We start from the raw sequence: 27,255 nt of genomic DNA on the forward strand, positions 1-27,255 counted from the left end.
TTATTAAGATTTTTTATTTTAATCCGTTAACAATTACATAATTATGGGAGGGACAAAAACTGAGTCGCGATTTACATCGTATAAGGTATATTATTTATTATATCTTATGTACATTCAACATCGTCTTGACAACACCATAGGAAAAATTATTTTTAGACACGTTCCAAAATTTGTCGACAGTAACTCCTTGCTCGCACTTTTTTTCCCCCCTCCCCCTTTGCATTTTCCTTTATACAATTGAATCGAAGACACACGGAGGTGATTCACTTAACCAATTTTGTCTTTTCCTTTATATGAAAACTCAGTTCAGCGAGTGTATATAAATTATCGTACGTGTGTGTATGCAAGATGGTTACGCGACGCGCGTGTGTGGTACGTGTGTGTCTGTCTCTCTCTTTCTTTTCCTTTTTCTCTGTGAATTATGTATAATATATGGGACGGTACCTGTAATGCTTTGCTTTTCCTCGCAGATTTTCGTTTTTCGAAGCAGGTACTTTGACAGAGTTCGCTGTAAAGAGAGTCGTAAGAAAGTAAAAATAAAAAAAAAAACATGAAAACAACGCGCTCGTAAGTCATTTAATTAACGCTTAATTAAAAATAATATAATATAATAGCTGCGTACAGATTCGATACGACGCTCGTATTTATCACTGTAGCTGTTAGCTTCGTTTCATCTTCTTTTTACAAGATAGAGTTTTCCGGTTCTCGAAAACTCGGAAAAATAGGGGAAGAATACGTCGTTCTGCCCTACGTCGTCTCGCCACTAAATAGTAATAGATAACTTATGATAATTAGAACGTTTTGCAATTTAGTCAGATCTCTAAGAAATAAATAAGTTTTTCTTCTTTTAATAAATAGTAATAGAGTTAAAATTGATTACACAGGATTAAGCGAAACGCGAGAGGCGATTTTCTTTCCTCAGCCCCGCTTGTCGTTCTCGCTTCCTCTCTCTCTGTCGGCAAATTGAAAAAAAAGCTAAATGGGCAAAAAAAAGAGTAAAAAAATTCACCGCAACGGAAACATTCGGGCGGATTGAAGCAATTTTGATTTCTCAGACTTTTTCCTGCTGCTCTTTTCTCTCCGAAAGCTTTGAAAGTGTGTGACGCGTAACTACGCTCTTTTCTAAATGAAAAAGAAACAAAAAGAGAAAAAAGTTCAACCTGTAGAACGAGAACCCAAGATTTTTGCGGAGGATCGAGGGAACGAAAGAAAAAAATCGGAGAAGTCCTACGCAACTAATATATTCTCGGTTTCGCGCATTTTTTCTCCCCCTGTGCTTAACACATGGCCGTGTGTGTATGTGTGTTTCTGTGTGATATTGATAGAGCTCTATGAAATCTAAATATTGAAATTAACAGCATCCGCAAAACTTCAGGTTGCACTCGCAGACTCGTCGCTAAAACACAGACAGTTACAGCTTGAGAAAGTTCTAAAGACCTTTTCCCATCCGCCCGCGGAATCCCGGCCGTATTATTATTACCGGAGGTTTATTACAGTCGTAGTCGCAGCGCGAATTCGCCTTGCGCGCGGCTCTCCCATCTTTCGCTCACCCTTTCGGCCGAAACTCCGCGCGCGATCACGCCCTTACGTCTTATCGTACCTTTTTTTTTTGTTTAATCTTTAATACGAACATTTAGGAAGATAGCGCTATCGATAATTAATATTTTCTGAAATTTGTTAACATTCTCTATATAAAAATCTGCATTTGCGTGTATTCACTTATTGCTTCTTAATCATCGCCTTTTTTTCAGTAGCCTTCTCTCTCTTCTTTTTGTTTTTTTTTTCCTATTTTGCTCTCGCCGCGCGGCCCTCCGCGATGCCTTTCGCACTTCCTTTCCGTTTTCTTTGTCTCGATACGTACGCGGAAGAAAGTACGGCGAGTCGAAAGACATCAAAGCGTATCCCGGCACTCATCGCTTGGAGTACGACTTCGAGCAACATTTCGTTTACAAGGGAAGCATCGTTGGATCGCGCTTTGCGATAAAAGCGAGACCGATCGATTTTAATCACCGGTTTGGCGCTTTGCAGACGCAAGACTTTCGCCTCTTCTTCGATTAAAAGGAAGGGGGAGAGCGATAGGTAGAGAATTGGCTAGGACTGCGCGAAAGACGTTCGCTTTGTCGTTGTCTTGTATTTTATCGAGCGCGAGAAATCTCGCCTGCCGAAGCGCGTCTACCGCTTCTGTTCGACGCGATCCAACGCCGCCTCGTTATACGCCGCCGACTACATTACTAGCGTTAAATTAGAAAATAAAAGAATTTCTCCGTGGCTCGCCGGACTCACTTGGAAGCCGTTTTAATCTCACGCAACATTTCCGTACGCAATATGTCTGCCGCTTCGTTGGTCTCTTTTTAAGACAAGTCGCCAGTAACGTGTGTATCCCGGGTGTAAACGTACCGCGACCCGGGATGCAGTCTTTATGATTAGTGAATGCGGATGTAACGAGATACGGTGAAGCAAGCCTCTCGTCCGCCTTCTCTTTCTTTCGTCTTTTAAAGAAAAGAAACGGTTTTCTTTTATATGAATACATGTATATTGGAATGGACGTTGCTTCGCGAGGAAAACTCCTCGGTCGGACTGTGTGTGTGTGTGTGTGTGTGTGTGTATAAAAATCAAAAAGAGCTACCCCGTGGACGCGCGTGCCTCGTATTAGTCGCACGCATCGTCGCTCGTACGTATACGTGAGTATTTTATCTGTGTATCTTACACCATCTGACTTCACGTTTATTCTCTTTTTACGTTATTCTCTTTTTTCCGGCTGACTTTTCTCTTTTCTTTCAGTCGTTCGCTAGAATCCGAAGACTCGAAGATTAATCAGAATAGTTTCGACTACTCTTGAATTCCTTCTCGCGCTCGCGTTGCATCCCGCGATAATGTTGATATGTTAACGCATTGCTTGCTAATAGGGGACGCATTTGAAACCGTTTGTCTTCACGTCACTTCGCGCTCTTTTGTTCTATGACGCGAACAGATGTCTCTTGTGCTTTTTCTCATCGAGAGAGATTTACTCCCGTTCGTCCCTTTTCACAATGTTATATTTGTAACACAATATCTATCTTTATATGTAATAATATATATATATATAATTATACAGAATAATTTCGTGATCACACGCTCGTGTACATACAAATATAGCGCGAAAAATGGGCCGTGACAGATTCTCCTCACTCACCAACGCAATATCACTCGCACTCGCATTCACGCGCTGCTCTCATATTTTTCTCTCATTTATTCCCGTATCACGCAGTCTCGCGCTAAGATAACTTCTGCACATTCGCGTTGGCACATGTCCGCTTCGTTCGTTTCATTGTTTATCGTTATAATCGAAAGGTATACCTACCGATAAACAAGTTTACATATAATCAAATATATATAAAATATATGTTTCACATATTTCCCTTCTTTTATATAATTTACAAAAAAAAAAAAAAAAATGCAAATGCAAAAAATATTAAAAAAATTTTTTAATTATTTTTATTATTATTTCTATGTATATATGGTTAAGACATGTATGGAATTTCTATAATTATATGTATTTATATTTGATTATATGTAGACTTTTTATCGGATATATAAGGTGAGGAAAAGTATGAAGACAAAAAATATAAGTTTAACAAAAAAATGTTTCAGATAAAACTTATAGTGTTTAAAAAGTTCTATTTACTCGACTCATCAGTTTGACCTCGGACGGCGTTGTGTCAGGATAAAATCTAGTTGAATTTTTAAAATGTGATCTCGTGTTTTATTGCACAATTTAATAGCCCTTATTGAGAACACTCTAATAAATTTTCAGAACACTATAATAAAGCTTCTTTCAATTAAAAATTTCCTGAAATATTTTAAAATATGTAATAATACTTTTTAATGTTAAATATCAAATAACTCGTAAAGTGAAGGAAAAAGATCCGGCTATGTAATGCAAGATCGAATAAAGATTCGACCACCTAAAGCGAGATTAGACGAGAATCCGGCCATCTAAGGCAAGATCGGAGGAGGATCATCCAAACTTGTCTTAGGTAGCTGAATCCTAAATTTTATCTGAAACACTTTTTTGTAAAACTTATATTTCTCGAGATTTATCAGAGTTTCCATACTTTTTCCTCATCCTGTATATAGGCCGCGTGTACGACGTTCTTATATAGGTAACGCAAAGGCATGAATCGTAATTCAGCGTAAAGAGTTAATAATGACATCTCGCTAATGTTCGCCCTTGCTCTCGATCGTGTACATTGACGAGGCGACATACGCGTAATAGTGTAATGCACTCGCTACATTCGCTACACGAAATAATGAACCTACACTGTTGCCACGCTACCGATTTCGGGATCTTGGGAACTATTACGATCCGATTTTTGGTACAGTTCTTTCGTGATACGATTCTCTATTTTTCTAATCGTCGTTTTCTCCTTGTCAGATGCGTATTGCTATGTCGATTGTTAGACAAACACATAACTTTAGTACTTAAAAAAAAAAGAGTCCAGGAACAGACATATTCGAACGGCATTTAGGCCGATATGTTCGCCGTTCAATGTCCTATCTATATCGCAGATAAAATACGTATCTACTAAAATGAGCTGCCGTTCAGTACAAAATGTTACAAAACTTAGCAAGCGCGATTATAGAATAGTAAAAAAAAAATTTGCTGTAAATCTCAATGAAAGTCTCCGAAGAAAAATATACAATGTATACAATCCAACAGCTGTCACACAAGTACTTTAAACTAACAGAAGGGCGTTTATTAGTAACGAAAGATTTTTGTGGCAGTGATTAGGGATGGCTCGTTTGTTTCCGTTGTCAGTCTGATCTGCAGGTAGATCGGTCACAGAAACGGCCTAGGAAACGAAAGAGTATTGGTGCTCGTTGTTCGTATAGGGGAGTCTTTCGGTTACGTATTGATCCCGTTAAGAGCCTTTCATCAGCGATCTTTCAGGATCTCTTTGACACTTATAGATCGCAGAAGTTTCGTAATAGTGTGTCGTCCTATGAATACGGTAAAAGTCGTTGCATGTGGCAGTAGATGCGAGATGGCGAATGTGTGGTCCTCGTTTTCCCTCTCATTCCTGAGGGGAAATCGTAAATGCGAAAAATGGCTTTTCTTTCGACTCTCGCTAACGTGGAATGTCTGCAGCACGAGTAGTTTAAATCTCTCTGGTTAAAGTGAGACGGCGTCTCGCTTCGGTGGTATCGTGAAAGCTTCGCCTCGAGTCGACCACCAGTTAGCTCATCGGATCTGTTTGCGCGCGAAGAGATATTCTCTTGAAGACATCGTCGCTCTGACTAGGTAATCACGAGTCCTAGATGATACATGAGGGAATCGTCGTTTCCCTCCTCGCGGAGGCGACGCGTCGGGGCACCTCGAGTAAGCGGCAATTCGTGAGATCCATGGGGGTAGCGATGTGTATTCCGATGTGCCGATCAGCCGATTTCTACATACGATTTAATCTCCGTTTACGGAATTTGAGGTCGCGGTGGCGGTTACACGAGGAAACCCTGTGACGTGGCGGACATTTGCGCCCGTAACGCCGTAACGCTGTTCATGATCTTCTTCTGGTGTCCCACGAGTGTTATGCCAAGGGCCGTGAGCTCCTGGACGGTGACGCGCGCCGCCGCCTCCAGCGTCGTTACGCCCGCCCGCTCGAAGCTCTCCGCGTATCGTGACATCTTGATGGAAGCCAGCCATTCGCCGACGGAATTCAATTGCGTTAGGTCCACCGCATCTGGCGCCAGTGGATTTGTGCCCCTGTCAAAAACAACAAGTTAAGAAGTGTCTTTTTGTACGAATGAATAACGTTCACAGCGGGGAATAATACGAAGAAGTTAGGGTACAACGAGATTTCAGGGTTCCTTAATTGCGTTCCTTTGCTATCCAAATACATTCACATTCGCATAGTCCAAATGTATGTTTTCGATGCTTTGCTCGTTTGCTATTGTCTACGTCACAAGTTAATGACAGAGAAGCTATGAATGAAATAAAGAAGATTATCGTTAGGTTGTAGATCGCTCGACGTTTTTCATCGTCGTTATTGAAGTCACTAATGTCTTCGTTATTTCATGGGATATCTTGGTTACAAAGTATCGTGTATGGGATATCGTTCCATTGTCACTAATATATTCCTAAACTGTGAAATTTAAACAATCACGTTTATGTAGATTATAGCTGTCGGCATGTATTATTGGCTGTAAATCGTGTGGTTTCCTGTTTTCATGTACATAAAGGAAGAAGATATATATACAAATATTTAGATGTGATAAGTATGTACAAATTACAAAGAGGCATGTCAAATATATAAAATTGTGATTAGCACGTTGATTATAGGGGTGGAAAGAATAAATTAAAATTCAGGAATCTAAATTTTAAAATATCTGCGAAAAAATTTTAAAATGGTTATTCAGCTCATATAATTTATTTGACAAGTTTCTAAAGATAATAGAATGTATAAAACGGGCCTTAACTTATATTAAAAAAGAAAATGGCTATTAAAATGTACACCGTTGGCTTCTGAGTTGGTTTTTTTTCCCATGGATTATGTCTAATATTTATCGGCCTTATATATAAATTATAAATTATGAATTATACTTTAGAAAAGTATAACCGATGTCAACGTATATACGATTAATTCGTAAGTTTTGAAGATTTTTTGTACAAGTTATATACAAACGCTACGAAACTTAAATACCAATGCAAATAAAATACAATCTCTGTTCGTCTCAATAATAATAATCCTAAAAAATAAAAATTAAAGTAATAATAATATTTAAGTAATAAAAATAAAATATAATAATAATAATAATAATGATATGTCAATAATAAGTATAATAATAAGATAAATACCGCAATAAAAGTAATACAGCTGCTAGTAATGATGGTAATACAAATGCTTATAATGACGACACAATGGCGATGTGATGACAATAATGAGGATGGTAACAACGCTAACAATAGTACTGTTGACGAGAGCGGATGTATCATATGTAGCGTGTTAGTGATACATGGTTTACAGTTTAGGTGTACGTACACGTGAGTGGATTTACGGTGCGTATGAAGGCAAGCAGTGCAACACAAACTAAGAGGTTTACCAAGCAGAGAGGACTGCTGTCTACGTGGCGGTGATATTTCGTTATTGCGTTAAAGAAGCAGAGAGAACGTGAAAGCACAGTCAGCATAATCGAATCGTCGAAATGTTAAAAGGCGAACTCTGTGTTATCTAGGGCACTGGACGAAAGCAGAAACGATTGCGCTTTGCGATTCTTCTGCGCTTCTTTCTTTCTTTTATTTTCTCTTTTATCCACAAAGAGAATTCGGTGCGTGTGTGTGTATGGGAATGCCGCTTTTGACTCTCTTTTCTTTTTTTTTCTTTACCTGTTTCTCAAATGCACGTTGAAAGTTTCCGACGAGGCGGGTGAGGGTGAGGGTGGAGCACCCCTTTCCCTGATTCTGACAATTGTTAGCATTTGTTAGTGCGATGGAGGTCGTACTAGGTGTGTGTTTCTATTTGCAGGCTAGCTTCGACCTATCTGGCTTTGATTATTGTATTTTATTCTCCTTTCTATTGTTCACGCGCGTGTATCGATGCGAATCTACGCGTTATCCTTTTGCCAATACTACTGAATAATTTTCTACTTTAAATAAATAACAGTCTACGTTCGATTTTAAAATTAAAATAAAATGAATAATATTTAAACGCGATTATAAGAATTTCGGCGAATCGTTTTCCTGTCATTGGATAAATGCCTCACCTCCAGCCTGTAACGCCGCGACAAATATTTAATATAACATTTGCAGCCAATATAAAGAGATAGCTTAAATAATGAATTTCATAATTAATGAGTTACGTAGATCAGTCATTTCTTTTAGAATGGCGTGTCATCGTTTTAGCATATTTTGTAAATATTTTAGAATTTATGATTACGATATCAAGATGGATTTATCGATGTAGAAATATGGCCTAACACTGTTAATCGTTAATTATATCGTCCTTTGTTTAATATATTACGTATAAAAATACTATTCTAAAATGGTCAACCGGTTGCACGCGTGCTGTACATATGCTAATAAATCTTTATAGCTTTCGCTAAGATAAAACCGATGGCTTTAATAAATTACACGTTAAGTACTTATATTCACTTATAATAAATGATGTACGGGGGTGTCGTAAGATTATGGCTGTTCTTTTGAGCAATTTGCAGGCGACTTTTTCCTATTAAAAACCTTGTCTCGTCGAGTTTAAATTGACCAAAGAATTCCCAGCCGAGAGGAATGGCATTATTTTCGGGACACCCTCTGCAACTGTATGTGTGTGATTTTGTGTGTGTGTGTGTGTGTGTGTGTGTGTCCCTGCCGCAAATTTACTTTAGAACACTATAGAAATGTCTCTAGTTCTGAATGTGTTTTTTGAAACAAGCATTGCATATACGGAATGGGGTTCTCTTTATACGACTTTTATAATTTTTAATAAGGTAATACGTAAGAAAAAATAAAAACACTTTTATTATGCAATTCGTTCCCAAGCTATCGATTGAGACTACTCAGAACTTGATCGGTTCAGCCGTTACTGAGATCTGTTAATCTCGTTATGCTTGAACTCGCTGACTCGCGTAAAAAAGGCGCTCGGTCTTTTTAGCTTTCTTTCTTTCTTTTTTTTTTTTTTTGAATTGGCACGAGACACGACCGCGCCTCTTGATGTTCATTACCTTATTAAAAATTATAAAAGTCGTATAAGGAGAACCCCATTCCGTATATGCAATACCTGTTTCAAAAAACACATTCAGAACTATAGACATTTCTATAGTGTTCTAAAGTAAATTTGCGGCAGGGATGTGTGTGTGTGTGTGCCTTTTTTTCTTTATACGTATATCAATGAAAGCTATGATTGCTAATATAGAATTATGAAAACACCTGAAAGACTCTAGCTGCACACGTTTAATCGCCTTTTACTCCCTAAGCTCGCGTTTCAATCTATATTGCTATTCGATGATTGAAGTTATCCTTTATAAAATTTGGAAACACTCTTAAACTCTCAATTTATATATCTCGTTTCAGTTTCAATCGATAATATAACTCTGTACGGTAAAGTTTATTGCTTAGTTCAACGTAGAGAAGTTCTCTGTATTAGCTAACATATATATCTACGCTACATCCTCGCGTTTGTCGATAATTCGTAGTAAAAAGACGGGAAAGAAGATTCTTTTACGACGGTACTACAATTGTACATACAGTCTATAGCACAACGTATTATCGGCTAGATTATATTCTTTATATTCGTCACATCTACTATTCCGTCCGACACGACTTGGATTATACTATTTTCTACTATTTCGCTGGAAGAACGCCTACGATTTTCCTACGACTAGCGCGATAAAAGATAATGCGAATCGTAACGATATAGAATGCAGTCTTTTGAGATTACGTCCGGTTTAAATTCCAGGCGTTAGGTCTGATGGCTAGAAAGACGGGCGGAGATGGTGATGACGATAATGAACCTTTTTCGCTTGTTTTAATTCAAGCATTATTATTCTCAGCCAAAGTGAGAGAATGGGACCCAGTTGGGATAGGTGAGCGATGATTGTTGGTGTGGCATTGCGTGTGTCGCTGCGTGTGTGTGATAGTGTAAGCTACGGCCGGCTCCTGGTGGCATTACTGGAACGGCAATCGCTGACTGGGCTTGTTGATGGGCCTGATGGCCGACTATGTCTACGAACGGGCTCGCCGTGTTCGCGGCCGGGCCTGGTGGCATCGCAGCCGCCGCAGCCTGGGCGGCAGCAGTATGGCTTGTGACATAGTACGGATTGTGTGCAGGCGGCCTCACGCTGTAGGCGGTGGTTGTTGTCGTGGACGATAGTTGTCGCAGTTGCGTTGCAGTTGCGGTAGTTCGTAGTCAGGTACCAAAGGACACCACAAAACCAAAAGCACAAAGAATTAGCCCAAGGGGGGAAAAAAGAGGCGGAACGAAGGAATAGACGAGAAACTAACGAGAGATTTCCAAACGCGACCCATTGGCACAGAGAGTTAAAACGCGAACCGTTCCGCGAACGAAAGATATGCGAAATAATGCAATTATACATATAACGTTTCGTTCATGCCAATGGAATACTTGCAGAATATGAGGGAAGAGGCTTACCCGACTTCATATTGCGATTACAGGTTTCGACTCGTAGGAAACACGACAATTAGACAACTTGCTGTATAAAGAAATTTTTACATCTCGTAGATAGAGTTTATAAATACTCTACTTGATTATGGCAAAACTCAATTTTGTCAAAGGAAAAAAGCAACACAAAGTACAAAATTAGCCCCTATTAAACATAGTGCATTGCATCTTGTAAAGAATAACTGAAATGCGAGCCATAGACTCTTAAGGAGTGTAGAAACGATAAGCGGCGAAAGCAATTGAAAGCTCTGTTGAAGTCGTCGCATAATGCGTGGTCTCGATTAAGTCCCCCGGAACGCGATAAAAGTATTCTACGCAGCTGATGACGTAGACTTTCGTCCATAAATTAATTTTCCCGCCAGCTAACTCTGGTAACCTCGCTCAGCCAAGTGTATTTTGAAGCGTAAAGCAGCGCCCGTTTACAAGATATAGAAATGTGACTCTACGGTATCGAGATAGCGACGTCGTGCGAAAAGTGTATGCTACTGCGAGAAGGAGAAGAGAGAGAAACTCGAATTTTCGAGGTGAATCTAATGATTACTTCCTCTCTCCTCTTCTCGCACGTGTCGAAAAGTAAACGTCGAAGTGGTATAGACACAGTAGACAATTTTGACAACTTACTTAGGGGATATATGTCGAGAGAGTTTTGAGAAATACTTAAAAAAAAAGAAAAAAAAATCAGAACAAGCACGAACATAAAAAGCAAGTGCGTATAATGACAGTCCAGTGTATGCCTGCTTCCAGTAATGCCAATCAGGTCGAGATGTCACGATGGCGCGAGTACGAGTATGCAGACATTGGCCTTCCTTCTGAATACATACGTACGCACGGACACATCATACGTGTACGTGTATGCGATTGTAGGCTTGTGCGGGACGTCATACATCAATGAGCCACAATGCCAAATCCCATTCTAAGTGGCGTGAAACGGATGTAGCATGATCCACGCGTGAGCGTTTCGGCGAATGAATGAAAATAATTATTAGCTGTCGAGAGAAATTAATTTATGGACACGACATATAAGTCACGTAGCATGCGGCGTGATTCTTAATAAGATATTAATGAACGAGCGACGGGAGATAAAATGAAAAGGAAAAAGAACGTTGAGAGATAATGTCAATGAAAACAATGATTAACTATTTGCAAACGTGCGCACGAAGCACTTAAAACAAATTTCATTCGTTATGGGCCGATTATGCGCATTCCGTCGTATTTCATTGATTTACGTTGAACGATGATTATAGTTACATGTTGCAATGATAATTTGCTAGACATTTGATCCGTGAGTTGGATTTCCTAATACCGTTTTTGCGACTAGCAAATCCTAAAAACTCGTTTCGCAATCCTATCACGTATCGACTTGACGATTACAGTAATAATGACAAGTGAATGTAACGGGCGCTTTACCTGTTCTGAGCGATTTTTCTCAGCGTGTCTGGACTTCGTATGAGCTTGTCCAAGGTTTGCGTGAGATTGGCGAAGGTCGGCCGATGGGTGCGCTCTTTCTGCCAGCAATCGAGCATCAGCTGGTAGATAGCCTCCGGACAATCCATCGGCGCTGGAAGCCTGTAGCCCTTCTCGATCGACTTTATCACATCTTGATTCGACCAATTCCAGTACGGCCTCTCGCCGTACGACATCACCTCCCAGCATACGATACCCATGCTCCAAACGTCGGAGGCGCTCGTGAATTTACGGAACGCTATCGCCTCCGGTGCTGTCCACCGTACCGGGATTTTACCGCCCTGAATATAAACGGTAGATTAAGCAAGAAGTTATGGATACATGTTCGAGCCTTGTACATGCTGCTGGCTTTAACACTTTCGAGAAAAAGTCGAAATGAAGCAAATGAAAAAAGCTAATACTAGTAGAGATATTTTTTATATTTATTGGCTATTAAGTTTTTTGCGACGAAATAAAATTTTTATTCCTAACAAATAAATCATTTAATAAAAAAAAATTAAATGCATTTCACAGAAATATTATATCATCATACAAATTTGTTTTATAATCAATAAATACAAAAAAAGTCACAAGTAACATTTAAATAAAAATTTGTTTCAGCGAAACAAAAAAATAATATATTTCACAAGTGAATTTTCAAGTATCTTTTTCTCAGTGTGTTAAGTTTGACTTCGCAAATCTATCGCTTGAATCTGTGTGACTCACCCTAGTCGTGTAAGCTCCCTCTGTGGCACTCTCGATCTCTCTACTGAGTCCAAAGTCGGCAATCTTGCAAACCAGGGCGGCATTGACTAACACATTCCTCGCAGCGAGGTCTCGATGCACGTAATTCATCTCCGCGAGGTATTGCATGCCGCTGGCGATACCGCGCAGCATGCCCACTAGCTGGAGCACTTGGAATTTGCCGTCGTTCGCGCGCAAGAAAGTGTCGAGGCTACCGTTCTCCATGAACTCGGTGATGATCATCACCGGATTGCTTTTCGTCACGACGCCTTGTAGGAATATCACGTTGGGGTGCTCGAACTGGCCCATTATCGACGCCTCCGTCAGGAAGTCGTTACGAGCCTTGTCCGCAGAGCCCGGCTTCAGGGTTTTTATGGCCACGTCTATTTCCGTCCGTCCGTCGGGAGGCAATTTCAATTTCCCTCGGCAGACGTCACCAAACTCTCCGCCACCTGTAGTCGTAAAAAAAAATCATCAAGAGTATAACCGGGTTACCGAAACTGTCTTGTATGACAACAGCTCTCGCGTGATATGATAATGTATAAAATCGTACCTATGATGGCTTCTATCGTGATATATCCGGCGTCTATCTCCCTGGCGAATTCGCGTACCGCTTGATTCGGATCCTCGTAGGTGTGAGGATCCACGTAACTCCTTGCACCTGCACCGCCTGCGCCGCCTGCGCCTGCCGCGGCGACCCCCACTGCAGGTGTGAACAGCGGCGTGGTCACTGCAACGTCACGAAAACAGAGTTCATTATATTAACACGAGGGCCGGTGGTGCGAAATTTTGACAGAACTCTAGACCGCGCGTCCCAACATTCGCTCTATCGCTCGGCCAACCGTGTCAAATCCCGCAAAAAAGAAACACTCACACATTCTCTCTCGTCAGCGAGTTTAAAATTTCCAAAAAACAAGACACAACCAAGAAAGCCAAACGCAGGTGGATTCTAAAATATATCTCTTCTTTTCTTATCAGTCCCACTTTAGTGAAAGAGTCATTTTTTAACTTGTATGTGTTTATCTAGTTTAGAATCTGGTCTGTTTAATGTCGGCCGAACGGCGGTGTCTATGTATACGCCAGGAAAAATTCGCGCATAGCCAATCAACATGCACAAAAAATGCACAATTTTTGCATGCCATTTCACGATTATTGCGATACATCTGAAAAATCCAGCGATTTCTTCCTTTACACCGCTCGTCCCGGACGCTTCAGACGACTCAAACAATTTCCTCTCGTCGGTTTCTCCAATTTTACTCTTTAATTCAACCCAATTTATTACAGTTTCTATTTGAGCCGTCACGGAACATCCAAGTATTTTGCATATATCGTGGTAGGAGGAAAAGCGATCGCAAGGCACGATCGTCTGAAGAAAAATGAAAAATAAGATAAAAAAAAGACTAGATGCAAGAACATGATGCAATTACGTGCGAAACACGGGGTAGCGGCATGCTTTTTATTACTTCCGAACTTTTCATCCATATCGCACATCTAGGACAGTGAAGAAAGAAGAGAACGGAGCGTAGCGTAACTAAAGCTAAACTATAATAAAACGTGGAGAACTCAGAATGAGTGTATACGGGTGTCGGTGCGTTCGATTATGCCTTAGATATATCGTATATCCGGCGTTGTTTTCAATTATTTATTTATTTCTTCACTCGCGACAATTTTCGCCGGAGATTATTTTGGGAAACAAAGGACTTACGCGAGGACTTGCTCTTGTTGTTGGTATGGGTTGTCACAATCGGTGAACTGTCCATTTTGCAGTGCACTGTGAACAACACAACAACCAACATACTAATTGACAAACAGCAAAACAAAAAGAAGCGGCGGGTGGTACGATGATGAAGTCTTTTTTTTTCCCCCCTTTAATGACGTAAAGCGAGAAATGGTACAGAGATATATTGACCTGAATGAGGCCGTTTGTGAAAATATGTAATCGAATTCACAAAACAAAAACTACTTTCGTCATTAGAAAATCAACACGTTGAAAAAGATACGCTTTTTAATCTCTATTTTTTTTTCTTTATTTTTTTTATCGTTTACTTTCTGATATATTTCGTGACATCAAAATCAGATGTAAAAAGCATATACGACATTAACATCGACACACTGAAAAATACGCATGCAACTAAAACGCGAACAATGCAACGCAACAAACATACGCAAGCACAATGCGCACATACGCATAACGTATCTATGAAAACATTAGGTGTCGTGCAAAATTGTTAACGCGCGTACGCGCGCCCGTGTACGTATGTTTGTCGGTGTGCGTGACGTGTGATGTGTGTATACGTGTGTATATGCAAAAGCGTCAAGTCTGATTTAGACTGAGAGTGTAATGCATGTACAGGGGTTGCAAAAATAATCTACACAAAATTGAGTTCCTAAAAAACAAAACTTGAGGTGTTTGGAGAAGACTTACTGTAGGTCACAACTAGTCCTGTAGTAGCAGGCGATTGTGTACATTGTTTCATTGGATTTTTTCATGGATTTTTTCATGGAGGCAGGTTCGATAGATTAGGGGAATCGCACATGAAAAGAAAGAATTGAAAGAATTTAGTTAGAATAATCTGCACTCAGGCAATGGACCAGATCGGTGTGAATTTTGGTTGGAAAGCGATCGTTTCTCTTTAAGTCCCTCTCGCGGACGTATTTCAGAGCCCGACTGCTTTCTCTTCGTTCATTTTCTCTATGGCGTTAACGGTCAGCTATCTCTCTTTCTCTCACTCTCATCCGCAAAAAAATCTTTTTTCTGAGGGGGGTGGGGGGTGGGGGGGTGTTTAACGTATTATCGTGGGTCTGTTTGTATACGGGGTATAGTTTTGATACTTGCTGGATCTAAGGGGGGGTAAGGGGGCAATGATTCCAAAGTTAGTCACAAGACACGAGGGCGCAATGAAACAATTATAAAAGTGACAGCGTTGTGGGCGGGGCGGGTAATAGCAATAATAAATCTTAAAGAGAGAAATTTCGAGCAAAATGCAAAACGTACCTTCGCCGTTTCTGTACTCCAGGGTGTCGCAGTCGCTCGGCTGCTTCTTGTTGCACTCGTCCGAGGCCCTGCTGCAACGAAATCGCATAATATCAGCCGAATTGAGCAAAGCGATTGGAAGAAGAGTCACTCCTCGCGCATAAGTATACGATATAGCTCGCGATACACAAGATATATATATATATATTTAGTATTGAAAATGATTCAATTACCTTCTAAGGATCAGAACGGTCATGATGATAATAATCACGAGAAGTACGACCACAGCAACGATCGCCCCTGCGATTATCCTAACTTGCATGTTGTCGTCTTCGCCGACGTAATCTGCGTGAAATGCTCGTGTTAGAGGCGCGGTATAAAAGAGATTGCGAAATATGAAATCTAAATGCCGCTGAACGCGCTTACCTAGACCCATCGCGTGGGGTGTCTTTTTAAATATCACCGGCGTGTACTCGCCCCAGCCGCGGGTGGTCTTAGCGCGAACCTGTATCGCGTAATCCGTGGAAGGCTTGAGACCTTTGAACGTGGCGGACAGCTCGGACGTTTGAATGACGGTTGCATTAGTGGCGTCGTCGTAGCGCGGGTAACACCTCACTGTACCAGATATCGAGACGATTATTAATCCCTCCGCCACGGCACCTCGCGAGATCGAGTGACAATTTGGAATTGATCTCGCCGTACAATGGCGTAGCAATACAATGTTGTTACGGTTCTTTAGCTTTTTACCTTCGTATCGCTCGACGAGATCGTTGTCTCCGCCAGCTCCGACGTCCGGCGCGTCCCAACTGATGCTGAGCTCCGAGCTCTTGACACTCGTGATCCTGACGTTGCTCACTAGACTCGGCACGCTCGCCTCCGTCGTAACGGTAATGTCTACGTATTCCGATTTGCCGACCAACGACGATACGCCGTTCTCGGCGAACACTTGGAAGCGATAAGTAGTCACCGCGTTCAGGCCGGTTATCGTGATCTTCGTGTCGTTGAAGATCTCCTGTCGCAAAATCGAAGCGAATCCGTGCGTAAACTTTTTGGTCGAGAAATTAACTCAACTACCGCGCAATCTATATATTTGCGTATATAACATACGACTTTTAGGGAAACTCACGGTATTGGGAATGTATTTGACGCCCATGCTGCAGGAATCGCAGTCCACTCTGTAAGTCGTGTCGGACCTGCCACCCTGCATATGCGGCGCGTTCCAAGAAAGGATCACCGTGGACTGATCGACAAAGTTGACAGTCAGGTTTTGCGGCGCCGAAGGTGGTTCTGCAAGAAGTATATTCTTGAAGATTTTCGTGGAACGTCGCCCTCCAAATTCTTTCCGTCTTTCGCTTAGGCCAAACATTCAATTTAGCGTAATACACAACATTATTGCACAAACATTACATTGAATAATTAATATGACGTGTATAAATAACAAAATTCAATATTTTAATTAGACACTAGAGAGATCGTTATAATTTGTTCTTTGAAACTCTTAGACACTGTAGTTATATGGATGATTATCAATTCTAAATTTTAAAATAATGACGAGAATTCATTCTGTCGAAATTGCTAGTTTAGTTCAATTCATACTTACGCGTGCAAGGCATTTTCTTAGGATCCTTTTCCGCTCGATAATAGCCCGGATCGCAACGACACTCCGTGAAGCCGTAATCAGGAGCTTTGCTGTGCTCGGGGCATGGCTCGCAGGTGGTCAAGCCCGCCTCGTGCTTGAACTTGCCTATCGGACACTCCTTGCACTCTTGCTTCGCTTCGTCAGGTTGGTAGCCGGGTTTGCAGTGACATCCACCCGACGCGAGGTACCATTTGCCATCACCCTTGCAGAGATAAGTCGGCTGGGCGATTTTGACGGCGTTCGCGACACAAACGCCGCGCGATTGCTCGATAAGCGCAACCTCGCGACCAGTCGGCGTGGCCGGGAAATGGGCGAAGTTCGCCGAGACCTCGGGGCAGCTGATGTAATACACCTTGATGGCCAGGATCGATATGCAGGCGCCTTGGTCACGAAAGGCGAAGTAGACGCCCTTCTTCGTCACTGGGATCGACTTTACTTCGGTGTTTATCATCACTTCGGTGTTCGTGTTGAACCTACCCTCACCCGGAGCTATACGACCTGCAAGTACGTCAAATCGACGTGAAAAGCTGTTCTAGATATTGAGATTGACGAGTTCAGTCGAGAAATATGAAATTTATTAATTATGAATTATCTATATATAACTTTTTACTTTTTTAAAATATTCTCAGAAATCATTCTTAATGTCTTGTTTGAAGGAAGAAAAACTTTTAGATTTGTTAGTCTCGAAATAATATCATTATCTTATTTCCGAGGTGAATCCTTCAATTTACTAAGCTCTGTTTCATCATCACTCACCAATAAGTTTGTAACTGTCTGGTTCCCACGGGGGTGGCTCCTTGGTGGCAGCGTCGAACTCGTAGTAGAGTAGACTAAAGGTCTCCTTACAGCTGAGAGCGTTCCCGGGGAATAGCGAACAGTCGCGAGTCGTGAAATTGATTTCTATGTACATGCGGTTCGCCGGACCCCTCTCTATGAACGGTGTCCACAGCCAATTGTTCACGTTGGTGTACGCTACGTCGCATACGACGTAACTCCGCCAATTGATACCTTTGTCGAAGTTCGTGAAAGACTCCTCGACCCACTGTAGGACAGATCACAAAGAAAAAAAAATCACGTTAGCATGTGTTCAGGGAATTCCACTTTTTTTCTATTTTAGTTCTTAGTTGAAGTTAATGAGACCGGCGTGGACAATGGTCGAAAAGCGAAACCCTTCAAAGGTATCGAAAAGAGAGAAAGAGCGATCGCATTTCGGGCAGGAAGGCATCCGGCACTTAAAATCTGCGATGCTAACCCAATTTTACCATGTTACCACCAACCGCGACGAAAGCGAGAAAGCACCACCCGTCGTCATCATTGTCGTCGTCGGCCGACATTGGCCGTAGAATCCTCCCTCGGTAAATGACGAGGCGGAGAGGCCAGGTCGTCGACTTGCGACAAACAGACCGCAAGGAATTACCGGCGCGCGTTACCATTAGTTTTATTGCCCCCCTCAGCTCTCGGGCTCGTCCCAAGAGTGACCGCAAAAAGTTCCGACCAGGGCAAGAAGGATCCATCGCCGTCGTCCTCGCCCCGTCACCGGAACCCATCTCTCTCTCTCTCTCTCTCTCTCTCTCTCTCTCTCTCTCTCTCTCTCTCTCTCTCGCTCTCTTTTCTTCTTTCTTTCCCTTTCTCTTTCCTTTCGTTCTCTCTTATCCCTCCCGTTACAATCTCATCTCCTCTCCTCTCTCTCTCTCTCTCTCTTTTTTTTACGGGCCTCCCCGCTCCCGCGTATTTCATACTCGGACCAGGAAAGACTCGGCAGGTAAGGAGTGACAAAAAACGGTAGACCGTGGTAGAGCTCGTGAGCCTCTTATCCAGAAGATTTCCTCGCGGACGTGTTTCCGGCAGGCGGGCTGCAATAAATTCAGCCGCGCCGGCTCTACCCGGTTGCAAAAGGGAGATTATTACGGGGACGATGACGAGGTCGAAAAAATTTCATTAAAGCGCTGCCGGTGGAAAAAAGCTTTTTCAGCGGTCCGCGCGCCCGAGAGCACCAGTAGCCGGGAACCACGGAAGAGCAGCACGGTCCCGCAATTCGCCGTCGTCCGCGCATCGAATTACGATCCGGTACCCTTCGCACGCCGCCGATCGCAATTAATAGTTTTTAGCGGGGTTTGCGAAACTGGATTCGCGCCGCTTTTAAAGTAAGCACGCGGCGCGCTCTTTTACGATAAAATACTCTTGCTCGCTCGCAGTTGTAATTGGATTAATGGATATTATCGCTTTGTTACGCGGATCGAGAATGAGAATTCGAATCTGTCGCGTGCTCTCTTTTATCCTACGGTTATTTTCCCTATTTTCCTGACATTCGCGCGCGGTATTGTTACGTTTCGCCCCCGGGATTATTAGAGAAATGAGAAAACGCGCCACTATCATCGCACAGCGTATTTATTTCGACGCCTCTCCGCCGAGGTTCTTCATCGTCCGGGAAATTTCATTAGGACGGCAAAATCCGTTCTCCCTTTCGCCGGGGCGGTGTCTATGCCTCCTGCTTTCATCCTCGCTGCAAGCTGCGAGGAAAAGACGAAGGAGAGACGTGGCGTCGTTAACGCCGCCGCCGCGCGGCATTTAATTGGATTCGCGTCGAGAGTCGTTCTCGTTTTAATGCGCCGCGTCGATTTTTCGGCGAGACGGATTTCCCACTGTGGGGAACCCATGACGGCGTGACGGATCCCATGAAATTACTCATTGAAACTGAGAAAAAAGGAGATTAGCCACTGCATTTTATCTCATTGCAATCCCACATTTCGCAATCGATTCTGCGTGCACATTTTTCTTTTGTTTTGGCTTACGGAAGATCACGAGTAACTTAGGGTAACTTCGGCATATACACCGCACCAATCAAAAACTCAATTCATCAAGTAGTATTTATTATGTTTAATGAAAATGAATTATACCAACAAAAATTTCATAATGTTTATTACTAAAAAAATTAAAAATACGAAATATTTATTTTTTTTATATTTGGAAAAAAAACTTAAGAAAACCTTCCATTTTTGACGTATAGTCTATCAAAAGTGGGATTCATGGTCACTCATGAATAGCACAATCAAGTTGGACAAACAATACAAGAGCTAACCACATGTATTTTCGTATACTCTATGCTTTGCTATCTCACTTGTGTATCATGAATAAATAATCAACAAACCTATATTTCCTACAAAGAGAGAGAGAGAGAGAGAGAGAGGGGGAGCAATCATTTTAATTTACGTAAATCGTTCATTTACGTAAATTGTAATCGCTGCGCCGCTCATAACATTGACAAATTGATTCAACGCACAATGATTACGTCGTTAATATTAAGAGTAGGAAACTAAAATTACAACACAATACATACATATAAAAGCATATAATAGAGTGGTTGAAAGCAAGTTATCTCCACTACTTTTATTTTTGCTCGCAAATCTCTGGCGCAAATATCGGAGTTACTCTACTTATTACAATTTACGTTACAAGCATGATTTGTAGAAAAAAATTCATAGATTTTGTAATTTCTCTTTATGAATTTTTTAAATTTTTAGTAAATTGTCGAGTTTTCCACGCGGAGTGAAGACTGAAACTATTGAAAGTATATAACAATACTGTGGCCTGATGTAGAAAATATCATTGGGATTAGTAGAATGGCATACGATAAGTTTCTCGGACGTATAGTTTGCATTAAGTATGACCCGTAAAATCGTACATTTGCATATCGCGCGATCGATCGATGGCCGTTCGATGTCGATGAAAACTATGCCGTGGTTAGCGTCTTTGTGGTCGGGTATCGATCGCACGCCCTCGTCTCGCCGTTTTGCAGCAGGTAGACGTGTCTCGCTATTTTCCGCATTGGCGGCGAAAGCACGGAGCGAAAGACGGCACGTGCAAACTGCCAACTGGGTTTTTCTCAGTCCTTTGCTTTTTAGGTGTAGCGACGGATGATAAATTGCAAAATTGTATTAAAGCGTGACATTCCATTTACGTTATTTTTCGTACGCATCCTCACATCGAAGTAAAACTACCCTGACTCTCTGTTTTGTGCATCGTAAACCATTGTCGAAGATCACAGCAAATAGTACCCTCGTTCGGGCCAACTCTTACGACTGTAACTAGCTATTTGTCCCCTTTTTCTTTTTTATAGTTAGGCTATAATTTGCTTGAGAAAAACATGACAAAAGGTAGCAACACTTTGCAAGTCATGTGGTTGACGCGGTCGAAGGTACCTGCGAGCCACCCTGTGGTGCTTTCCCTGTTATGTCGAAGACAAGAACCTCTTGCCAGTCATTTCTCCGGCTCCATTCTTGCACAAAAATCGTGGCAAGTAAATGGATACGAGTCGATGGCACAGAAGTAAAGTCAATAAGCTCAGAATGCGTGCGCGCGCGAGCAAGATGGGCGGAAAAAGAAGGGAACTATTAGAGAGATGGACGTGGGATGCTGCCACCCTCGCGGATCCCCGCACTGCCCCTACGCCAGTAATATCGCCACCATAATCGCAATTCCGACGGCGTAGCCGTCGGATAGGGAGGTTAGCGAGAGAGTCTGTAGGAAGACTTCCACGAGCCAAGCAGGGGAACGTTACGAACTTTTAGATCCGAGGGGTTCGCGGATCTTAATATATATTGAGCTCTCTTCTCGTGCCGGGGGTTAACCCTCACCCTCGGGGTGAGGTTGCATCGGCAGGCACGTAGGGGCTCTCTCCTCCGTCGAGCTACGTGCATCCGGGGGCACTCCTACGGACCGCTCTCGCGACGGACACGTACCGCATTCAGACGCGATCGAGCTTTCCTCCGTTCTTCTTGCCGTCACTTAGCCGACACCTTCGGGAGAACCGAACCCTAATTGCGTTCATGATGAAATTACGTGGAATAAAAGATCGTTATTTCAAACTGTGTACTTAATATTTATTAAAATTAATACTTTCAATATAATTCATATTAGATGTACAAGGAAGAGAGAGAGAGCGTACGCGAGATGTAAACAACGCTATTGTAGTCAGAATTCTACGAATACGAGTAATTTCAGTAGATAAGTATAGAGAGGCGTAGAAGTAAATATATAGTAGCGAACATTCCGTCAATTATCCTCTCGTAGGAAGTTCATTAACTCGAGTACGGTCCGACTCGTGAAATGGTCGTCGCTTTAAATACAATGGCACTGATATCGCCGGCGATATAATACAGAGCCCGGACGAGGGTAGTTCGTCCGTTACGGGCGAACAAGTGCACATATGTGTATCCCCGGGAATGGGTGGGCGTCCGTCATTCCCCTTCCCTCCCCCTCGGACAGGGGTGGTTACGCCACGCGCCAATCGAAAACTTTATGTAACCGTTTATTCCGCGCACCCCAAAGCCGATATAAACCGTATTTCGGGGCAAAAGATTGGCAGGAAGGACGTTTAAGGAGCATTTCCACGGCACCTCGACACTTGACTGAGCTTCCTCTTTCTCTCTCTCTCTTCCGTATATATGCAAGTGCGTGCGAATATGCGTGTATGTACGCGTACGAGGGGAGAAGAAATCGTCGGTGAAATAAGGAAGTCCAGGGAGGGTGAGAGAGAAGATGTCGGGTGAGAATTTATTCCTGGATTATTCGAGCCGGGGAAATGCTTGCGGGGTGTGGGATCTTCCTTCCAGAAAAGGACAAATCGTTCTCCTCCGCGGGATCGAAACGCCGTTGGAAGAAGCAATTTCCAGCCGCGAGATTTACGACGCGAAGATCGACTCCTTGCGAGAAGGGGGAGGGGGAAGGAGCGAATTGCAAAATTCGACTATGCCGATATATCCGATGACCTGATGTTTCTATTTGCCGCGCGGGTCTGAATTGTATCGGGGGATTGGTACGGTGCCTTCGTGAAAAAGAAGAGGTTCCGTATCTTTCTTAACGATAGAATAAAATATCCTCCAATACAGGCAATATCATCGAAGAAGACGTCATTCTACCGCTTGATTTATGTACATATATTGAACGGTATATTATACACGCTTTTTGTTCGAGAATTCGTAATCATATTCATCATAGAATCACATTTCACGACGGGCAAGAATTCAACTTGACGCTACGGCATGAGATTATGACATTTAATGGCCGTGTGGTTATGCCAGCCTCATTTTTCCCGCTGGGATCATCTCCCTAGGATTCAAGATTATTTTAGAGAAACGGGTTTTCGAGCGTGCCATCTCTTTTTTTTTCTTATTGAAATCCGTCGTCAATGCACTGCTCGCTACTTGTCGAGCGGCCGACGACGGCTCGTGTGTCTTGCGATAACCACCCATCCGTAATGAGCTTAACCGTCGTCGTAATATTTCGAGTTAGCGCGGTGCACGTCGTCGGCGTCGCGTGTCAGGGGGGGCTGAACGTCCCTGACGAGACAGCGCACGTCATGCGGTAACGAGAAGGGCCGTACGGGGCCACGTGGACTGAATCAGACAAGCTTGAATTTCCCCTCCCTCCCGCCGCTCGGAAATTTTTCGGAGATTGAAGCGGGCACACACGATAGTTCAAACACAATTATTGGCTATAATGAGAGACATGAAAGAGTTAAAAAAAAATGCGATAAAATTACAAAAGAATTCTCGAGAATTAAAAATTATAATATTTGAAGAAGACTAATGAGAGTCAAGTGTGGTTACAATTGAAAAAAAATGCAAAATTTTGAACCGAAAATCAATCAAACTAAAAATACAAACGTTTTGATTCACTTTGGAGTCTTTCTTAGAGTGGTAATATTGCCGAGATGCATGCCAACGTTCACTCGTCCTCGGTTGAGTCACTAGCGGGTACCATATCCGAAGTGGCATCAAATAAAAATAAATTAATCCCAGTGGAGGAGAAATACTCTCACAAAAGTAACTGCGAATGATAATCGAAACTTTGGATCCTAGTGATATCCGTTAGTGTATTAAGAAGTAATACCGATTGAACCAAATTTCGCAAAGAGACTCGACATGCATTTCAGCAATATTGTTACCTTGAGGATGATTACAAAGTGGAGCGAGTCGAAATGTTCGAAACTTAAGAGGAGCACTGCACAAGGACAGTACAGCAAACTTGTAGCTTTATTTTCTAATATGATACACGTTATCCGACTAAATATCTAAATATATATTCTATCATCGTCCGTAGTATATTGACTCTATCGTAACGCTCTTTTATTACTCTCCACCTCGCGTGATTGCTAGTCAAGGTTAATATACCTAATCGTACCCCGTAGTCGACAACTTTTCCTATCGCCTCGCAAAAGGGTCCGCTCGAACTCGGCGTAGTTTTATGCTAATTCGCACATCGCTCGGGTTAGCAGGCGAAGGGGGCGAGGCGTCAGCTTTATAAAATCGTCACGAATTAGCCGGAGGGTCCGCGCTCTCGTCGGGGGTTGGGTTTAATATCGAAGGACTCGGCGGACTCTCGACACACGCCCCTGGACCTGTCAGTTTGACGTATCGCAGTCGCAGGAATCCATTATATAGTCAATTACTCCTCGTGATAGAGAACGCGGCGCGCAACGGACTGCCGCATCTCGCCCTCTCTTTCTCTTTCTCTTTCTCTCTTGATATTCTACAGTGCATTCACGCCGGAGCCCCGTCGCACATATATGTACATAAATTCGTTCCACGCACGTGAAACACGTCGGTCAAACGAAGAATGCGACCCGAATGCTCGTTGCATCGTGGATGATTATCGCCGAATGGAATCTAGTCCCGACGATTTCAGTTAAAGACGCGAATCGTTCGGCCAATGAACGAAAATGCAAGCTTTGTATTCCATCGTAGCGTTGCACTGTCGTGAATCTGTCAAATGCGGAACAGTAGATGGAAGGTATCTTTCACCGTTCGCGCCCCGTCTACGTCTCACACAGAAAAAATGAAATTAGAATCAACAATCGTCTTCTCATATATAAGCAAAAGTATAAAATCTTGAAAGAATTTGATAATCTAAAAAAGTGAAGAAACAAAATGTTTCATACAAGAAACAAAATTTCTTTATGTAAACAACTTGCGTCTGTTTAAGATTCAAATTCTTTCAAGAAGATTTTTGAGAATATGATTGTTGATTTGGCAATAATTTTTCTTCTGTGCACCGAGAGATCAAGATTTCATTTTGTAACAGTATCGAAATAGCTTTTAATTACAATTTGAAGATTTGAGACAGCTTCTGCTTTGAAAGTATGGAAGACCCAAGATTCCTAAATTGTTCATCTAAAATGATTTACATGGACAATATGATATCTTTGATAAGGTGGGAAAATTTCGCGTAATCTTCTTTGTGAGCGAAACTGAAAAGTGATCGTTTCTGTCACTCAATATAGAAACAAAGAATCTGGGACGTCGCTCCTAGGAAATTCGCTTAGATCCGTCCGGCCAGTCCGGTTAATCCATCCGGTCCATCCCTTGTCTTGTACTTTTCTCTCTTGTACTTTTCTCCGCCGTCTGACATCTCAACGACTGTGTCTCGCGGGGGAAGTTCGGCCAACTTTAATAAGACTTAGAAACAAGCCTCGAATCTCACCGTGGTCGTTTCTTCTCGCCTACCCTCTATTTTGTACCGTCGATATATATTCCGCTGTCTTTCCCCCGAGTCCATTATCTCTGATCCCGCGGTACGAAATTCTCGTGGAAAGACGCGCGTGGCACCGACGAGATTTCAGATGAAAGCGCATTAAGCTGCGAACACATATACACACACACACACACACACACACACACACACACACACACACACACACACACACACACAGTGTACATCACAGCGGTATATAGACACATTCGTACATTCCGCAGACGGTAAACGGCACCAAGGCATCGAGGAGGAAACGAGGAGCAAGGAGCCACTCGAGGACTCGCGTCAATAAACAGAGTCTCGTCTAACGACGGTCCGGATGACGGATATACGGATCTGAAAGTAGAAGAAGGAAGAGTGACGGAGAGTGAGTGCGAAGGAGAAAGAAGGAGAGCGGTTGTGCGTGCAAAGAGAGAGACGGAGCGCGGCAAGAACAAGAAGCGCGCGCGAGAGGGAAAGAGAGAAAGAGAGGCAAGATAGGAAGAGAAAGAAGAGGAGGAGGAGGAGGAGGAACGAATGCGGAGGCAACGGCCTGCAGAGGCCCCGAAGGCCGTTCACATGAATACCAGTCTTTCCATTAGTACTCGAATGGAGCGGAGGAGAGCCCCGGCCCAAGTCTCATCTCGATGCATGATCGATACTCGCAGATCCAATCTTACCCGGGCTCCGCGATGCTGGCTGGACCACCGCGAGATACAATGTAACCGGTGGTACACGCTTAACCCTGTGTGTTACTCTCATTGCGCGTGTCTTACAGGTAGGATATCCGGCGCGGTAACCACCGGCCGACTCTAAAAGATCGTTAAACACGATCTTCTTAAGATTTCTCTCTCTCTCTCTCTCTCTCTCTCTTTCTTTCTCTCGATCCTGGCACCGTCTATAAACGAACGCTTTACCGATACCGATCGAGATATATCTCTGGTCTAGATGGACTTCGTTCTTTGTACGCGATACGACGAGCGTACAACGCGAACTTCTTTACTCAGGTTACACACAGCGGGCGAATATAGCACAGAATTTCGAGGTCAGCAGTAGAAGCGCAGCGAGGCGCACACGTTAAGTAGAGGTATTCGCCGGGGATAGAATCAGGCCCGGTATGCACTCGGAACGATTCAATACGTGAGTATCGTTTCGTTGAAACTATACTTAGAGAAAGATTGCTACTTCATTGATGCGTTCGCGAGATACTTGTACGGAATGATTACATGCAGGGAGCACGTCAAAACTTTATAGAAATCGCATCCTGTGTGGCAATAATTGAAAACGTTTGCAATTACCCCAGCAGTTTTTATTATCATAATTAGTTCCCGTTCTATAAAATCCCCGTAAAAATTCTATCAAAAAATATTTTGTTTTTTTACTGGGGATGATCCAAACCAAGAGACAAAACGTCTGAAGAAGCTTAATTGTTAATAAAGAATTAAATTGAATTGGTACGCACTTGTGTTAGTTCTTATCGGCTTTTTATCTCACTGACTTAGTGTTTTTAGAGCCTTAATTGTCTTAGTAAAAAATATATATATATATATATATAATTGAAAATATCATGTACAAGTAAATGAGATGAGCGACGAGAAAGAACTATATTTTAATATGGAATGTATGTAGAATAAATTTTTAAAAGATCGATAAGAGCCCCATCTCAAGATATTTGTGAGTTCTATCGCATCTCTCTTATACATCTCATCGCGGTGTAATTCCAAGTTCGCTTCCTCAATTTTCTCGAGTTTAGAGTTAGAGCTGGCTTTCGAGCGCGCAACAAGCTGACGTAGACG

General features: G+C 42.4%; 1 protein-coding gene across 20 annotated transcripts in view; it reads right to left on the reverse strand.

The window, feature by feature from the left end:
• Positions 1 to 70: 70 nt before the first annotated feature.
• The window catches only part of LOC105194212 (ephrin type-A receptor 4), a 119,521-nt gene continuing 92,336 nt past the window's right edge, over positions 71 to 27,255 (reverse strand). For 3 of the 20 annotated variants that reach the window (XM_039450927.1, XM_011159017.3, XM_039450926.1), the window contains exons 4-16: positions 17,705 to 17,990; positions 16,910 to 17,446; positions 16,436 to 16,596; positions 16,057 to 16,321; positions 15,736 to 15,924; positions 15,543 to 15,654; positions 15,331 to 15,401; positions 14,761 to 14,778; positions 14,041 to 14,106; positions 12,889 to 13,065; positions 12,318 to 12,787; positions 11,556 to 11,893; positions 8,767 to 9,807 (exon numbers count right to left, since the gene is read on the reverse strand). In XM_039450927.1, coding sequence (XP_039306861.1) covers positions 9,516 to 9,807; positions 11,556 to 11,893; positions 12,318 to 12,787; positions 12,889 to 13,065; positions 14,041 to 14,106; positions 14,761 to 14,778; positions 15,331 to 15,401; positions 15,543 to 15,654; positions 15,736 to 15,924; positions 16,057 to 16,321; positions 16,436 to 16,596; positions 16,910 to 17,446; positions 17,705 to 17,990 — 2,982 coding nt within the window. In that variant the 3' untranslated portion in view covers positions 8,767 to 9,515. Of the gene's footprint in view, positions 5,741 to 8,766; positions 9,808 to 11,555; positions 11,894 to 12,317; positions 12,788 to 12,888; positions 13,066 to 14,040; positions 14,107 to 14,760; positions 14,779 to 15,330; positions 15,402 to 15,542; positions 15,655 to 15,735; positions 15,925 to 16,056; positions 16,322 to 16,435; positions 16,597 to 16,909; positions 17,447 to 17,704; positions 17,991 to 27,255 lie in introns of those variants that run through there. The other 17 variants (XM_039450931.1, XM_039450932.1, XM_039450928.1 and 14 more) reach the window with 17 other exon arrangements.

The sequence above is a fragment of the Solenopsis invicta genome, chromosome 6, assembly GCF_016802725.1.
Source record: "Solenopsis invicta isolate M01_SB chromosome 6, UNIL_Sinv_3.0, whole genome shotgun sequence".
Lineage (NCBI taxonomy): Eukaryota > Metazoa > Arthropoda > Insecta > Hymenoptera > Formicidae > Solenopsis > Solenopsis invicta.